Here is a 19225-nt window from a genome sequence, read left to right as displayed (position 1 = left end):
AAGTCCGCCATTTTGATTTCAAAGTTCAAAATTAGTGTGATTTTGGCCATTTCCACATGTCGTACTTTAACGAACTCCTCCTAGAGATTTCATCCGATCAACTTCAAACTCGGTCTGTGCCATCTTAAGACGTTAAAGATGAAAAGTTGTTAAAAGAAAAACTTTTCGTCATAGGGCGTGGCCGCTACCCGATGTGAGTCGAGTGCAGATGTGAGTTGCGCATGCGTCACTTTGCGACAAGTAGCCTCCAATATAGCTACTGTCTATGGTTTTGAGCTAACGTTAGCAATCAAACAATCATAGATAGCTAAAACGAGTGCCCTATATTTAGGGCACTAGCTAAAACGTTTTGAAATGACTGCTAGCTAAGATGCTAACGGCGTTTTGAGCTAACATTAGCAATCAAGTAGCCTACTAGATGCTAACGGTGTTTTGAGCTGACGTTAGCAATCAAACAATCATAGCTAAAACTTTTTGAAATGACTGCTAGCTACAAGTTAGCAATCAGACACAACAAAGGCTGTCACTGGAATGGTGTTTTGAGCTAACGTTAGCAATCAGACAATCATAGATTTTGGAAATTTTTTCCATCTTATGTTGTTGTATGTAAAGAGAAAGGTTTATTATTTTACAGATTTCACAAATTTCAGTATGACACGTTATGCCGTAAACCGTTTAAATCTGAGCATGGCTCGCATCGGGTAGTGACAGTGTGGCCGTGGCGGGGCGGCCATTTTGTGCGTTTCGCCGTCGAAACAGGAAGTGGGTGTAACTCGAGTGTACGTTGTCCAACTGGCTCGAAACTTTTCAGGATTCATAAGAGTCCGACCCTGAGGACGAATAAAGGCCGATATTTACTTAAAGTCATAGCGCCCCCTAGTGGCAACAGGAAGTAGGTCTAAAAGTCAAGGTGCTATACTTTAACGAACTCCTCCTAGAGATTTCATCCGATGGACTTCAAACTTGGTCTGTACCATCCCAACACCTTAACGATGAAAAGTTATTAAAAGAAAAACTTTTCGTCAGACGGTGTGGGCGTGGCGGCCATTTTGAGCATTTAGCGATGAACAAAGAAGTTGTTGTAACTTGAGTGTACGTTGTCGTATCTGCCCGAAATTTCTCACGATTGACAAGGGTCCAGGCCTGAGGACACCTACAGGCCAAAATTGACTTTTGGTCATAGTACCCCCCCGCTGGCATCAGGAAATCTGCCTTATTTGACAAACATCATCCGATTTACATGAAACTCAGAATGTGTGGTCTACATGTGATACTGAGCCGCCCCCTATATTTTAACCACGCCCACTTACTCAGGCCACGCCCCCTTTCATAACATTTGAACCGTTTAAGGTAGTCTTGTGTGAGGTATCATTGAACTCAGCACAGTTTCTTTTTAATTGGTGATGGTTTGACCCGCCCCCTAAGCTTTAGCCACGCCCCCTTTTATAACTAATGACCCGTTTGATGTAGACCCTTGTGTGAGGTATCACTGAACTCAGCAGAGACTTCCTTCTTAATTGGTGATGGATTGGCCCGCCCCCTATGTTTAAGCCACGCCCCTTTCATAAATGCTGACCCATCTAAGCTAGAGTCTTGTGTGAGGTATCATTGAACTCAGCAGAGACTTCTTTTTTTATTGGTAAAGGTTTGGCCCGCCCCCTATACTTTGGTCACGCCCCCTTTCACAGCTAATGAACCGTATGACGTAGAGTCTTGTGTGCGGTATCGTTGAACTCGGCAGGGAGTTCCCTTTTCATTGTTGACGATTTGCGGTGTCTGAGTGCCGCGCAAATGCACGGTCGCAAGGAGCGGCGTCCGCCGGTAACCCCAACGCGCACAGAGGCGCGAGGGCCCGTCCATCGCTGCTCGCAGCTTTAATTATTATTAGGGCCCAAGCACGAAAGTGCAAGGTCTCAACGCTGCCTTGCACTGAAAGTGCGAAGGAACCTATTGTTTTTCGTGAGATTATTATAATTTTTCCGAGTCCTTCGTCGCGTTTTTGAGGGGCTTAACATGCACGAAAACACGAAAAAAATTTGCACACGTCACAACTGGTGAAAATTGCAAAGTATTGTAGTAATTGGGCTCGGGCGTTGCCAGGGGGCTCCATAGCGCCCCCAAACGTGCGCCTTAATTCTGACAAAAGTAATAAGTTAATATACCAACTTTTAAGGGAACAGAGGTCTCATCTTGAACTCCATGCTGCTATTTTTAGAAAAAATTACAAAATTCTAAAATTTCCGAAATCTTGGTTTTCGTGAAAAAATCTTCATTTTACGAACACTTGTTTGAGGACTTTAGGATGCATGAAAACTCTCAGAATTTGGCAGCCATGTGCAGAATATTAAACTCTTTCATCTGAATTCAAATTTAGGCTTGGGAGTAGTATGGTGGCTCTATAGTGCCCCCTAATTGGTTTTAGCGCTTGGGCACACTTTTGACGGCCTCAATATACGAAAACTCACAAAAATTGGCGCCCACATAAACACCTGGGAGCTTTGCGAGACTCTACAGTCTACAGCAATCATTGCGGACATATTTCCCATTTACATTCATTAGCTCCACCCAACCGGAAGCCGGTCATTTTTAATTATGCATTTTTCAGGTGTTTTACATTCTTTCAAACTCGTCCTAGGCCGTGATTTCAATCTTCTTGAATCGTTGTAGGTAGTATCTGAATTCTAATTCTAATTCAGGAATATCTAAATATTCCTGTCTAAACAGGAAGTTGCGTTAGCTTGGAAACAATTATTCCGATTGGCCCGACACTTGACAAGGTTGTTCCTTATGGCCGGATTAGCATCTGTGCCAAACTTGGCGGCAATCGGCCATTAGATCGCACTGTTTTAATTTTTTTTAAATTAATCAGCAAAATATTGATATATGGTAAACGTACTCTGCCTAACTACTCCTGGGGCGTGAGTCCGATTGGTACGAAAACTTGCATATAGACTCGGAGGACCCTCATGACAAAAAGTTATCAAAAGAATTTTGATAGCTAACACAATGCACAAGTTAGAGGACCAACTTCCTGTAGGGGGCTGTTGAAACATGAAGTTGCGTATCTTACCAAGATTTATTCCGATTGACACCAAACATGACACATTTGTTCCGCATAGGGGCTTAAGCATCCAGGCCAAATTTAGAGTGAATCAGCCATTAGATGGCGCTGTGGTGGTACCGTACTGGGCAGCTTCCAGGTATGAATGTGGTCAGATCAGACTGTGGTGGTACTGGGCAGCTTCCAGGTATGAATGTGATCAGATCAGACTGTGGTGGTACTGGGCAGCTTCCAGGTATGAATGTGGTCAGGTCAGACTGTGGTTGTACTGGGCAGCTTCCAGGTATGAATGTGGTCAGATCAGACTGTGGTTGTACTGTGCAGCTTCCAGTATGAATGTGATCAGATCAGACTGTGGTGGTACTGGGCAGCTTCCAGGTATGAATGTGGAACTGTGGGAATGTGAAAGGTCGTCGTTGCAAATGAGAAATTATTCTCAATCGACTTACCTGGATAAATAAAGGTCAAAAAAATAGAACACAACCGTTAGCTATATCCATTATTACAGCTACAGGACCTCAGGAGAACCGTCATATGAGCCTGCGCAGTGCAGGCCGACATGGGCGCAGTCCCGCGGGTCTGCTCACGTTCATTCATGTTCATCATGCCTAGTTTAATAACTCTGGATTCGGCTACTGGTGAATGTTAAGAATGTTTAAAACATGACAGTTTAAACAAGGACCCTTTAAGTGTTCGGGTTGGTAAGTTGATGTACCCAAAACAAATATCCACTGAAATATAGAAGTTTCTTTCATCATGCAAAGTCTCTGGGAGAAGTCTTTCTGGGTCAGAGGGATGTGGTTGCTTTAAGACATGGCGCTGTTCCTCGGGGCTTGGTGCACACGGGAGACGTTTACCTTCTGGGCTTTCTACCAGAAATCTCTTAGGTTTAGACAACAACACTACTTAGTTTAGTTTAGGAAAAGGATAGTAGTTTGGGTTAGGGCTGCACGATTATGGTCAAAATGATAATCACGATTATTTTGATCAATATTGAGATCACGATTAATTATCACAATGATATGTTTGATTTTAGCCAAAACAAATTTTATTGTCACATAATTATATAATTATAACTGCTTTTACATCCATATTGTGCTACATTCCTACTAATACATCCATATTGTGCTATATTCCTCCTTTATTGAAGGATACTGTGAAGGAGTATGCCATTTCAGCTGTTGTGCGACCGCTTTCCACACATGCATGTTTGCCGTGAAAGATACAGGCAACGCAATTTTCTGTTCACGTTAACGGCGCATGTGGTGCCTGGTATCTACCAGACAAAATAGCTACGTGGATTTCTGTGGCTCATTACACTGCCACTTACATGTCTGCGTTGCGCTCTGATGCTCCGAAACCCACGTTAGAGGCAACATAAACATCACTGAATGTCACGCTAGTAAACGCTAATGACACGTTATACAGCAGGTAGCGTTAGCCTACCGTTAGCCACAGTAGTAACTGGATTAAACACGGCTAAAATGCTGACAGCTAAACAGTGTAGTGTGTCTGTATTTCACTGTAGGATTCCAACAGCGGGACGTCCAACAGTCTGCTGCTAAAGCTATGAGCTAAAAGACACAAACTAGCACTGGTCACTGCTGTTGTCTGAAAAACAACACAGACGGGACAAAACGTTGCGTTTACTGGTAAACTGGTAAACATTGTGACCGACTTATGATGAGCGACTGCTACCTGTTGTGGAGTTTTCCTCCCGTTACTCTGTCCTCTGGGACTGTCTACATCTAGAAACTAAGCTGCGCGGTGCAGGCAGGGAACAGCTCTGATTGGCTCATGGAGACATGTGATCATACAGTGGTTTATGGAGCGCTAGATTGGCTTTGCAAAAACTGTTCTATGAAGGGAATGACGCATTTTAAATATCGCTCGATCACGCAAATTTGATCGTGGGAAGCCAAAATCGTGATCGTGATTAAAATTCAATTAATTGTGCAGCCCTAGTTTGGGTTAAAATAAACCCTTCTGGCAGACAGCCCTGAAGGCAAACTTGTCCCATATGCAAGGGAGGGAAACACAACTGACTTCCTGTTTTAACGTCTGCTGTTTCTGCTGCTTTCAGCTGCTCTCAGTGACAAAATGGCTTCCATGTCAGAGGAGGATTTCTGCTGTTCAGTCTGTCACGAAGTCTTTAGAGATCCTGTTCTTCTGTCATGTAGCCACAGCTTCTGTAAAGACTGCCTGAAGACCTGGTGGAGAGAGAAACAGGCACAGGAGTGTCCAGTTTGTAGGAAAAGATCAAAAAGGCCAGAACCACCTCGTAACCTGGAATTAAAGAAGCTGTGTGAGAGTTTCGTACAGCAGAGAGATCAGAGAGCTTCAGAGGGTCTCTGCAGTCTGCACTCTGAGAAACTCAAACTCTTCTGTATGGACCATCAGCAGCCAGTGTGTCTTGTCTGCAGAGATTCACAAAAACACTCCAACCACATAATCAGACCCATCGATGAAGCTGCACGACAACACAAGAGGGAACTTCAGGAAACTCTGAAACCCTTAAAGAAGAAGATAAAGAAAGTTAAAGTGAAGTTTGATCAAACAGCAGAACACATAAAGCTCCAGGCCCGACGCACAGAGACGCAGATTAAGGATCAGTTTAAGAAGCTTCGCCAGTTTCTAGAACAGGAAGAGGAGGCCAGGTTGGCTGCACTGAGGGAGGAAGAGGAGCAGAAGAGTCAGAGGATGAAGGAGAAGATGGAGGCTGTGAGCAGAGAGATAGCAGCTCTTTCAGACACAGTCAGAGCCACAGAGGAGCAGCTGAGAGCTGAAGACGTCTCATTCCTGATCAACTACAAGGCTGCAGTGGAAAGAGTCCAGCAGAGCCCCCTGCTGGATGATCCACATCTGCTCTCAGGAGCTCTGATAGACGAGGCCAAACACCTGGGCAACCTGAGCTTCAATATCTGGAACAAGATGAACAACATGGTCTCCTACACTCCTCTGGTTCTGGACCCAAACAGTGCTGGTTCAAAACTCATCCTGTCTGAAGATCTGACCAGTGTGAGACAAGGAGGAGAGAAACAGCAGCTTCCTGATAATCCAGAGAGGATTGATTATTACTACTCTGTCCTGGGCTCTGAGGGCTTTAACTCAGGGACTCACAGCTGGGATGTTGAGGTTGGAGACAGTACATACTGGGTACTGGGTGTGTTAGCAGAGTCTGTCCAGAGGAAGGGAGACATAGAGTCTGGATTATGGGGAACAGGGTTCAAGGAAGGTGAATACTTTGCTCTGTCTCCATCAGCTCCAGATATTGATCTCCCATTTGAGACGCAGCTCCAGAGGATCAGAGTGACTCTGGACTGGAACAGAGGAAAGCTGTCATTCTCTGATCCTGATACTAACACACACATACACACCTTCAGACACACTTTCACTGAGAAGATGTTTCCATGCATTAACACTGATGGTAATCTGAAGATATCACCACTGAAGGTCTGTGTGACAAAACGACAGGTCTGATAGAGTCTGTAGTTTTAGGGTGGCTATTCACTTCTTAAACGTAAATGTGGGCCATCTTTTTATGTAGAAATAATATCTGAACTGAATGATAAAATAAGTTCAAACTTTATATCTGCAGCAGCAAACAGTAACAGGATTAAATATGAAAGAATATAAACAGAATAATGGTTGTTAATATAAAGGGTAGTAAACTAATTGCAGCAGTAAAGGAGACGGCTGAATGAAACACAACAAAAGGTTTTAAAAAGCTAAAAGATATGTGTTTATATTCAAAACTGGGCTTTTTTCAAGTTTTAGTTCTTTTTCAAAAATATTTCACGAGTTTTACTCCCGACAATTTATCTGATATTTTCATCACTTTTTTGTCCCCCCGACCCCTCCCCAGATAGTTGGAGATCTCAACCCCCCCCCCCCAAATGTTGAACCCAAAGTTACTCCTTTGTGTTCTGTCTCCATTTACATTGTTGTGATTGTTTTAGTGTTTAATGGCTGTGTGTAGTTTTGATGTAAGTCAATATTTTGAGATTATAACTTATACTTTTTTAGATACTGAGCAGAGTTTGACATAAGCAACGGTCCAATGGTTCAATGGCTCAATAGCCCGATGGCTAGATACCCCGGGGACAGTAATACTGTATGCCGGGCAAGTTGATTGGCCAGTATTATATATCTTTTTCCTATGTTGTTTATACATGTTACCTTTAGGGAAATCAACTGTTTTACCATTTAAAAAAAAAAAAAGGTTTATCAAGAGGACTTAACTTACCTCTTTCCTTTTTCTTTATGTTTTATGCCATTGTAACTGTGTTAAACTGCTCTGAATATATTTAGGAGCTCTTCCTGCTTCTGGTCCTGGTTGTGATGTTAATTTGAGATGAAGACTTGCAGATAGAGAGAAGAATGAGCTCACAGTGAGTCATAATGTGACAGAAAAGGGCTTGGTGTAAGCAGGGTTAAAAGTTAATGTGATCTATCTTTTCCTAAACCTAACTTTCCCGTTCTTGTGCCGTATGTCAGTTAAATGTCTGCTGCAACCCAGAGCGTCAAAAAGTGACGGCAAGAGTCCCTACCAAGCATGTCACATACGAGGAACGCCAAAGATACCTGACCAAGTGTCACTTTCTGACGCGCTGGGAGTGAGAATGTGTTGGTTTAATGTCTATGTGTAGTTTTGATGTAAGTCATTATTTTGAGATATTAAGCAGGGTTCAACATAAGCAATGGTCCGATGGCCCTATGACCCGATGGAACGATGGACCGATGGCCCAATGACTCGATGGATCGATGGCCCAATGACCCGATGGACCGATGGCTCGATGGCCCAATGACTCGATGGATCGGTGGCCCAATGACTCAATGGACCGATGGCTTGATGGCCCAATGACTTGATGGACCGATGGCCCAATTACTCGATGGCTTGATGGCCCAATGACTTGATGGACTGATGGCCCAATGACCTGATGGACTGATGGCCCAATGACTTGATGGCCCAATGACTTGATGGACTGATGGCCCAATAACTTGATGGACCGATGGCCCAATGACTTGATGGCCCAATGACTTGATGGACTGATGGCCCAATGACTTGATGGCCCAATGACTTGATGGACTGATGGCCCAATAACTTGATGGACCGATGGCCCAATGACTTGATGGACTGATTGCCCAATGACTTGATGGACCGATGGCCCAATGACTTGATGGACTGATGGCCAAATGACCCGATGGCTCGATGGCCCAATGACTTGATGAACCGATGGCCCAATGGCTTGATGGCCCAATGACCCGATGGACCAATGGCTCGATGGCCCAATTACTTGATAGACCGATGGCCCAATGCTTTGATGGACTGATGGCCAAATGACTTGATGGACTGATGGCCCAATGACTCGATGGACCGATGGCCTGGGACAGTAAGACTGTATGTTGGGCAAGTTGATTGGCCAGCCAATCAAAGTGACAAGTGTAGAAATATTACTATTATTTAGACGTGTTATTCTCTGTATTAAAGTTCATATTATATTGTGTTGCTCATTGCTGTGAGTTGTGTGTAGTCATGAGAAGTTGGTCAGAAATTCCAGGGAGGATACACTTGTATTCGCTCTACAATGAATAGGCTCGGACGCACAGATGGTTTAGCTCTAGCTTTGATTACAGTTTATTATAGTTTAGGAATGTGATTGTATGTTAGAAACTGTTTTATACCAGACCGTAAGTAGAATAACAGGAAATAGCTTTTAGGTTGGTGTGCATGTGTTCGGGTGAGGAGAAAAGATTACGAGAACAAGAACATGAAGTTACAGATACACCACAAAGAGGACATCGACCTCTTCGGACTGTCCAATAGCCGATAATCGGGTTGGTGTGTCAGCGCCTTTAGACCACAAAGACGCCCCAACCCTGCACGTGTGTGGTGTATGAAGATAACAGAATCTGCCCAGAGACAGGAGGATGACACCCCATCAAGGAAAAAGATAAAGGTTGAGGGATATTACAGATTTGGGGCTCACAGTTCGACAGAGACTTTGCTGACCTGAGCTCCGTACATTTGATGTCTGAAGCTAGGGAAACTTAGTCTCTTTTTGTGAACTCACAATTGTGTTCTGTAAACTTAACTGCTGGACTTAGTAAACTTTGCTAAACTTGATGCTAACGTCTCAGTTTTGATCGTTGAGTTCTGGTATCACATGTCTCATCAACAGACGTGAGGGAATTAAAGTGGTTCGAGTAAGTTCGAGTTCTTCGAGCTTACTCGAACCACGAACTCGAGCCTTTGGGCCTGTGTTTTTGGCCAGAATTCCCTTCACGAGTCATTTCCTTGTAATTTGATGCTAACGTTGGGTGCAACACTATCTTTTCTTTTTACCTCTGTAATGGTAGAACTGAATGTATTTATCTTTTGACTTCAATAAATGTCTGTGGTGTGAAATAAAAGCAGTCTTGATCATTGGTAACATTCAGCAGAAAGGGAACTGAACTCTGTTTAGCAGCACATTTATCCACATCAGTATTACATTGTATTGCCAGGTTTTCCCAAAAGCATGTTTGCAGAAGCAGTGAGACTGTAAACCAACAGCCATCTGATCTTAAAGCTACTGCATAAACATTTATCATTGGGTTGTGCTTTCAGATAATAATGCTTACTGAAACCTAGAAGGCAGTGGGAACAGAAATATCAGAAGATTACCTTTGTTAGCTGATAATGGGCTCATGAAGATGAAACCAGCAAACATTTACAGTAATGCTCATGTATGAGAGGTGGATATCACCCACAATGCATTGCAGTTATGCATTTGTTGCAAGAAGATACTGTACATCCATGGTTAAAGGAATATTTCACCGTTGGAAAGATGAATATATCTTTAAATTGGGTCACTTATGTAGTAGAAATGTAGCCTGACGTGGTCCTACTCAGATTCTAGTCAGAATGTGAGTCTGAAACCGCTCCATTGGGCTGTGATTATGGGGCGTGTTCCAACCGAACCAGGAAAAAAAATGCCTCTGCATTCATTGGATAGACCTCCAACCAATCAGAGCAACGGAACTCAACACTGTGTATCATCTCCATAGCAACCACTCTTTGCACAATGCATTCGTTCTAACTTCCGACTTTTAGACTTTTTTGAAGCTGGATATATCATTTGTTGCGTGTAAATATAAATGTGGATAACGTTAGTGATAGTGACATGCTGGCTACATTTGCGTTTCTAGAGATGAATCGGCGAAAACACTTTTATTTCTCTGATTCACGGCTTTGTTATAGCGCCGACGCTCCCTCTCTTCAGTCTCTCTCTATCTCGCTCCACCATATAACGCTAGCATGATTTCGGGCAGTTGTTGAGGCTCTTCCGCTGAGGATTTTAAAATGAATGCCCTGTCGATATCTTCTGTAACAGACGCGATGGTGGAATCTACACATCTCAACAAATTCAACCCAAGCGTTCTTTGGTAACATGATTGATTCTGTTATTGTTGATCATCTGTCCGACAATCTGATTGGTCCGAACAGATCCTGTTCGGGCAATAATTGCTTCTCAATGGAGCGACTCCAGACCGAACTTCCAGACCTCGAATTTTGTGGGCGGGGCTAAGTTCGGCTGGCATCCAGGCTAGTAGAAATGTGAAATTCTTTTAGAAATTGGTGGCTTCTAGGCCGACAAAAGCCAGAAAATGTGTTTTTGGCTCATGTGGATGAAAGACACCAAATCCCAGAATGCACTTGCTTCGCTGCTTTAGCGTCTTCTCCCAAGCCACGCCTACCCTTTACAGACAGACAGTGAGGCGATCAACTCAACAATTGTGTTTTATTGTCATTTCAACCATATACACGACTTTTCAACATGGCTCAAGTGTTGTTACACATTTAAAATATATACTTTTTTGCCACAGCTGATACATTATCTAGACTTCTTTCAGCGGATTGATTGATAGCTGTCCTCCAGAGTGAACAGAACTGTGTCCATGGCAACGCTCTGCTATGCATGGCAACGGTGTGTTATCCTTAGCAGCGGTCTGTTATCAAGAAATAACAGACCGCATTCTACATTAGAATTCAACCAAGCCATGTAATTCATACTTTGCAGTGACGTCATTACCATGGATACCTGGCGGGCAAGAAACGCTGATAGAATGGCGATGAACAGTGGCCAGTCACGGGAATTGCAGCCTTGCAGATTTCCAATACTACAATCAATCAACTATTTAGACCATATGTCACTCGGAACTTGTGATCCATACACAGCACCCGCTGATGTTTTCATTGCTTTGAAGCTGGCAAAGTCTCTACCAGACTTTGAGTTTGGAGATATTTACATCTATCTTATAGAGAATCAGACTTATTTACATCTATCTTATAGAGAATCAGACTTATTTACATCTATCTTATAGAGAATCCGACTTATTTACATCTATCATATAGAGAATCAGACTTATTTACATCTATCTTATAGAGAATCAGACTTATTTACATCTATCTTATAGAGAATCAGACTTATTTACATCTATCTTATAAAGAATCCGTCACTTTACACCGCACAAAAAATGAAAGCCTACAAAAGTACAGATAGCTATCTTTTTTTCAAGAGTGGATGGGTTAACAACGCTGTCGAATGGGAGGTGAAAAACAGGAATATCTTCATAATCAAAACAAAGGTGAGTGTTACTAGTTAGTTAGTTAGCTAGCTAGCTCGCTAACGTTTGTTAATCTGTTCCGTCGTGTGATGAAGTCTTCATCTGAGTACGTACACCCTGCCTGCCGGAGAATGACAGCTTGATGAGTAGTTTTTTTTTTTTAAACCTTCTGCCAACACTAGGCTATGTATCATGTAGGGTGACCAGACGTCCCGGTTTGACCGGGACAGTCCCGAGTCCCGACAGAAGTTGTGTCGGGATGTTAAAATATCCCGGTTTACCCGAACCACTATGAAATTGTCCTGGTTGTCAGCGATTACATAACCGACGTGGTCTTACTATAGCCCGATCATTAACTAAACCCATGTAGAAAGACTTTTAACAATGTGTGTGTGTGTGTGTGTGTGTCAGTCAATCATAGCGGTCTGCATAATCTGTGCCGCCAGCGTTACGATGTATATTTGTAAACATTGTTGCAACACCTCTTCTTATCGGTCTCGTTTTAACCAGTCTTTTGCTGACACCGGTGTTAAATTTCACAGTAGGCTTTCAGCCAACAAATTGATTTTTGAGCAAATTCACTCAATTCACACAACAAATATACTTTATAGAATGATGTTCTTGCCCGCCAGCCAGTAGTTGTGACGTCACACACATAGCTACTAGCATTAGCTCTTGGTGGGCTGTGGTATAAACATCGAGTATAAACACAGTCGTAAATTTGCGTGGGATGTAGAATTGTCGGCATTTTACAGTCACAAACTCCACCAGCAGTTAGCAGTTAGTTGGATACAAATCACCCCATTTCTGCAACAGGCAGTCCGGGGTAACACAGCCCACCTCCACTAGTAGTCTTACCCGGTGACAGCAGGCTGGATTGTCCACAGCAATATTTCCACAACAACAAAAACACAGCACAGCAGTCTCTGAACTCACGTTGAAGTTGGATGTAGTCCAGTTTGTTTAATGAGCGGACACTTGCAAGCAGGATTGGTGGAACAGGTGGCTGGCTAGCGTTAGCTTTCCACCGGCACACTCGTTCAACGCTCCCCGCTGATGAGGTCTCGTTACCGGCCAGAGGCATCGAGCACCACCGCTGGTCTCCGTACCAGCGAAGCTCGCGTAGTGTGTGGAGTATTGCGTCTGTAATAAAGTGTCCTGCATATTCTCCGATCTGTACCAATGTATCCCGGTGGTACATGTGTGGTAGTTTGAATGCACATAATTGTTGTTCTAAAATTTCCTTCGGGATGAACAGTTTCTGCTGAGAAGCTAAGCGAGGATTCAAGATGGCTGACACTCGTTTTTTCCTCGGCAATCTCCGGAAAAAAAGTCGACAGTCCAACCCCCTTTGGGCTATGCGGAAGTGGCTCCTAGTACTGGCTGTAGTCTTTTGCCTCTGGGCAAAAAAGCCTCAGATGATGCAAAAATCGTCATTTTGCTTCATCTGAGGCTTTTTTTCCAGACCCACAATACAGAGATCTCCCCTCTTAGGGGGACATGAGGGAGGGAAGCACGGTCATTCAAAAATACTACCAGGTTTCTACTGATACAAAGCTTAATGCTAAATCGCTGAAGTGTCCCTTAAAGTGATAGTGATGTACAACCATATAGAGTAAGATCCTTTTATTTTAAAAATGAAACAGCCTCGAAATCGCCATGACTGAACCCACCAGACTCCATGTAAATAATCAGGACTTTTATCATCGTAAAACACACTTCATTCAAAGTGGCATAGAAACAATAAATAAATAAAACTTCCAAAAATCATCTTGGTTCATCTTTCCACTGTTCCAACAATCACCACTCTGGTTTGGTTTAAGCTAAGGCTGTCAAACAATACTTTTATTTTATTGCGATTAATCACTGAATTTCTATTAACAATGGTGATTAATCGCATATTTTATCACATGATTAAAAGTCTATTATTTTGCATTTCAGACGTCCAGTGATCACCGGTTAATGAGACAGCATTTGCACTTTGCAGCAGCTGCATCAACCTGAGTCACGTTAACTGGACTATACTTAGCTCATAGCTGGTAGCTCAAGCTTGACGTGCTTCAGTGGTATTTTAATTTGGCTACACAAATGTGCATATGGCTTTCGACTTGTCTACGAGCCGTCCGGGAGTTTTGGAAAATTGGTTCAATTCAGAATCGTGTTGCTGTCTTTCTCCATCATGCCTGCAGCAGCAGGATGTGTTACGAGGAAGTATGGCAGCTTGATGATAAGTACAGGTGTGGTTAGGGCATGCAATTAATGCAATTAAAAAAAATGTACACGTTATGCTCGGCCCTTAATCGCATCGTGATTAACGTGTTAATGCTGACAGCCCTAGTTTAAATAAACCCTTAATTCACCCATTTACATGTGGAAATATGCTGGCTCTATACACGCTAAAAGTCCTGATTATTTACATGGAGTCTGGTGGAGATATGCTGACTATACACGCTAAAAGTCCTGATTATTTACATGGAGTCTGGTGGAGATATGCTGGCTCTATACACGCTAAAAGTCCTGATTATTTACATGGAGTCTGGTGGAGATATGCTGGCTCTATACACGCTAAAAGTCCTGATTATTTACATGGAGTCTGGTGGAGATATGCTGGCTCTATACACGCTAAAAGTCCTGATTATTTACATGGAGTCTGGTGGAGATATGCTGACTATACACGCTAAAAGTCCTGATTATTTACATGGAGTCTGGTGGAGATATGCTGACTATACACGCTAAAAGTCCTGATTATTTACATGGAGTCTGGTGGAGATATGCTGGCTCTATACACGCTAAACGTCCTGATTATTTACATGGAGTCTGGTGGGTTTGGTGATGGTGATTTCGGGGCTGTTTCATGCTAAACTAAAAGGATTTATTAAAACTCATTCTGAGTGACGGTGTCTTGTGATTTTTCTGACATGAAATAATATAACTTCATCACAAGGTGGCGCCACTGTCTCCATCAGGAGCTCTGAGGGAAACAGGAAGTGACACAGCTGGTTCATTTATGGCGTTTTTCCATTACATGGTACCTGCTCAACTCGCCTCGACTCTACTCGCCTCGACTCGACTCGGCACACTGTGCGTCCCTTTTCCATTGCAGATTTTAGTACCGCCTCAGCGTGGCTGGTCGTCATAGCGACTGCCGTGGGCGTGGCTTGGTAGCGTTGCATTTCCCCCGACTAATTTCCTGGTTTTCCTTCTCCGTAAACAACATGAAATCAACAAGATAGTTAACTTCTCCTGCTCCAGATTTCCCACCGTGGTCAGAAAGAACAGGGGAGACCCTTTGTTTCTCTCACTATATGACTCTAGAGTCACTACTCATCATCACTCTCTCACTCACTTTACCACACACACACACTCACTATATGACTCTAGAGTCACTACTCGCTGCGGTGCTAATTGCCGGCACTCTCTCACTTCTCCCTCGTTCACCAGCTACACACACACACACAAACACACACACACACACGGCGACTCGACACACACATCAGCGCACAAGTATAAACATCAGGCCACTTGTATGCTACGGAGAAAGCTCTGCGTGGAGCCTCCGGCAGCAAAAAACACCGCTGGCTAAACTATTTAAAAATGCCGTCTCTCGCTAGCAATGCAGTGATCAGTGACGATTCTTTCCGACCAATCAGCAGCCTGCAGGGTTTCACATCTGCACCTTGCTCGGCTCGCCTCAGCTCGCTTGCGCTGGAACCTCGACTGAGGAAGTACTAAAAAAAGTATCTGTTAGCAGGTACCAGGTACTTTTTTTCGTAATGGAAAACCAAAAAAGGCGAGGCGAGGCGAGTAGGTACCATGTAATGGAAAAGCGCCATTAAAGTAATTATTATGAACAGCTGCAGAGTCACTGTAGATTAGAAACTGATGTTTTTAATTGTCAATATTTAAATGTATACCAGTGTCTTCATTAAAAACTTTAATGTCTTAAAGTAAGGATATTTAGATTAAAAGTTTATTGATTCTTACATATTTTGAATGTTGTTTTTTCGATGTCGCTAAACAACACTGGGCACAACTGAAGCCACATGTGGAAAACTCAAATTACAGTCTGCATTATGAAGAAGGATACATTAAAGATGTGTAACTTCAGGCACTTAGGCCCCAGATTCTGATTCCAATTCCTTACACTCTAAACCAGGGTTGTCAAACTCACTTTCACTAAAGGCCACACTGGGAAATGACAATCACATTAAGGGCCAGACATGTAGAGTGAGTTTATTTCATTTATCTCATTGAAAAGTCAAATATATTTGATCGTCTAACTGCACTTTGCATTTGTCTAATTGTTCATCATATTGTAGCTTTTTTCAACATTTGTCTATTTGTCATTTTAAATAATTTGCCGTTTTCCAAAGTTTTTGTTAAAAAAATAGTGGTTTTTTTGGCACTTTTGACGGCACATTTTTTTTCTTAAAATGTTGTCGTATTATTGTCTAAACAAAGTCCTACCAAAGTCTGCAAAAAAAGTTCCTTAGCCATCATAGAATCTTTTTGGTTTGGTGCACAAGCTTGACAAAATGTATTGTAATGTAATTGTAATGTAAGCAGACCGGATCAAATCTGCGAGGGGCCGGATTTGGTCCGCGGGCCTTGAGTTTGACACGTGCGCTCTAAACTATCCCTCTAAAGCGTATTGTTTTTGATGATCTCTTAACTGGTGGACTGAAATAAATTACTGAGACGATAGAATAAAATTAAGTACTTTTACTGAACAGTATCTTAATATATTTATGGGGGATGCTTCAGGATGGGGTGCATGATATATATATATATATATATATATATATATATATATATATATATATATATATATATATATATATATATATATGATGTACTGTCTCTTTTGTGGCACATTTTGTTTGGCACATTGTATGGGTCACTTCACACACATAACAAATAAATATATATCTCCAGATATAGGGTCTCCAGGATCTCCAGACATGCTTGGACTCTACTGACTGGGACATATTCAGGATGGCTACCAACATCATACATCAGCTTCTGTGAGGACTGCTGTGTTCCATCACGCACCAGGGGGAGTTTCAACAATGACAAACCCTGGTTCTCAGCCAAACTCAGAAGGCTAAGGTTGGACAAGGCAGAGGCATTCAGGAGTGGGGACAAAGACAGACTTAAAGAAGTGAAGTACAAGTTTAGCAAGGCGGTGAAAGAGGCTAAACAACGGTACTCTGAGAAACTCCAAAACCAGTTCTCAGCAAACAACTCTGCTTCTGTCTGGAGAGGGCTCAAACAGATCACCAGCTACAAGCCTACAGCCCCCCACTCCACCAACAACCGACGCTTAGCCAACAACCTTAACGAGTTCTACTGTCGCTTTGATAGACAATGGGTCAGTCCCGTAACCATCCCCCGCGACACCTCCCAACAAAGGGTCTTCCCTGACATCATCCCCCGCGACACCTCCCAACAGCTCCAGCTACAGTGCATCACCTCCACCTCCCCACCCACCTCAGTGACGACTCTCTCCATCAAAGAGAGTCAACAGGTCTGTAGACGATGCAGTCAACCTGGCCCTACACTACATCCTCCGGCACCTGGACTCCGCAGGAACCTACGCCAGGATCCTGTTTGTGGACTTCAGCTCTGCCTTCAACACCATCATCCCGGCTCTGCTCCAGGAGAAGCTCTCCCAGCTAGGTGTGCCTGACTCCACCTGCAGGTGGATCACTGACTACCTGTCTGACAGAAAGCAGCATGTGAAGCTTGGGGGAACAGGTCTCCGACTCACAGACCATCAGTACTGGATCCCCCCAGGGCTGTGTTCTTTCCCCTCTGCTCTTATCCCTGTACACTAACAGCTGCACCTCCAGTCACCAGTCCATCAAGCTTCTGAAGTTCGTGGATGAAACCTCCCTCATCGGACTCATCTCTGATGGTGACAAGTCCGTCTACAGGTGGGAGACTGACCACCTGGTGACCTGGTGCAACCAAAACAACCTAGAGCTCAACGCTCTAAAGACAGTAGAGATGGTTGTGAACTTCAGGAAGAATTCAGCCCCACCTGCCCCCATCACCCTCTGACATTTTGGAGTCTTTTTACTTCCTGGGAACTATCATCTCCCAGGACCTCAAGTGGGAGCTGAGCATCAGCTCCCACGTCAAGAAAGCACCACAGAGGATGTTCTTCTGCGGCAGCTGAAGAAATTTAACCTGCCAAAGACAATGATGGTGCACTTCTACACAGCCATCATTGAGTCCATCCTCACATCCTCCATCACCATCTGGTACGCTACTGCCAAGGACAAGGGTAGACTACTAGCCTTGCCAACAAGGCCTGGAACCCACCCTGACTATCTATCACATGCCACTGTACTTACTCTGCTGTTCTGCTCTTTTTATCTTAATTTTTACTCTTATGTTTAATACATTCTGTGTGTGTGTGTGTGTATATATATATATATATTTATTTATTTTTTTTGTTCTGTTTAACCTATTTGTTTAACTTATTTTAGAGAATGTGTGACATGCACCTACAACACCAAAACAAATTCCTTGTATGTGTAAAAAACGTACGTGGCAATAAAGCTTTTCTGATTCTGATTCTAAAGTCCCATCCAGAAAGGGCACCAGATTTCCTACATTTTTATGTAATCGTAATGTATGAAGAGTTAAAACTGTGGATGGTATTGTGAGTTGAAGACAATTTAGCTTCTGCCTCTTTCCACTCTGTCAGTTGGGCCCTGCCCTCTGAGTCTGAGCATCCCATCCCATACACACCAATGTAAAAATGGCAGAAAGGCATTTTTTCTAAGCCTCAAAGAAGACAGAATATTTTAAAAAGTAGTAATGGGATTTGAAAGTTGAATACCAACCCTGAATGTATGAAAGATGTGGAACGTTTTCAAATTTTATTGGAGTTTCTCGGTGAATGTATGAATGAGTAGCTAGCAGTTGAAAATGTATGAAAATGTGTCATCTTTGAACATTCTGTCCATCCGCTTTAATGGAGCAAAAATTGTCCGCCTAACGTTGAATATCTTGGAAATTATAAATGTTATGAATGATATAAATAATAGCACACCATTCTGAATCAAGCTGAACGTTTTGATGTTTGAATGTAGTTTCTATGTTGAAAAATGTGGAAGGAGTTAATGTGCAACAATCTGCCGGAAGAATAAGAATACAAATTTAGAATAATATAGTTGTTATATTTCTGCTGTCTCTCTTCACAACGATCGGACCAAACCACTGTGAGGTAAGGAAGGGGGGGGGATTTACATGTGACCCTTTGTGTGTGTGTGTGTGTGTGTGTGTGTGTGTGTGTGTGTGTGTTTGGGGCTTTCTAATCTTTAAACACAATTTTTAATATATATTATTATTTTATTTATATATAATTACATTTTTTACCACACACAGTGTGTTATTTAATGATTATTTTACGGGGAGGACAACCCTCCAATTGGGTGGTAGGCCCCGACCCCCCCCTGACTCCCACCTCCCCTGTGATTTAGGACTATGTATAAAACCAGGTAAGCCAGTCAGTTCCTGTTGGGTTGTCGGTGACAAGAGACC

At 42.9% G+C, this 19225-nt stretch overlaps 1 protein-coding gene across 1 annotated transcript in view; it reads left to right on the top strand.

Moving 5' to 3' along the window:
* Positions 1–9475, top strand: part of LOC120547637 (nuclear factor 7, brain-like) — a 10800-nt gene extending 1325 nt beyond the window's left edge. Inside the window, exon 2 of the mRNA XM_039783159.1 lies at positions 5145–9475. Coding sequence (XP_039639093.1) covers positions 5162–6541 — 1380 coding nt within the window. The 5' untranslated portion in view covers positions 5145–5161 and the 3' untranslated portion in view covers positions 6542–9475. The remainder of the gene's footprint in view (positions 1–5144) is intronic.
* The last annotated feature ends 9750 nt before the right edge of the window (positions 9476–19225 follow it).

The sequence above is a fragment of the Perca fluviatilis genome, chromosome 19 (genome assembly GCF_010015445.1).
Source record: "Perca fluviatilis chromosome 19, GENO_Pfluv_1.0, whole genome shotgun sequence".
Classification (NCBI taxonomy): Eukaryota; Metazoa; Chordata; class Actinopteri; order Perciformes; family Percidae; genus Perca; species Perca fluviatilis.
The sequence above is the reverse complement of the archived record's forward strand: the minus strand, read 5'-3'. Positions and strand labels throughout refer to the sequence as shown.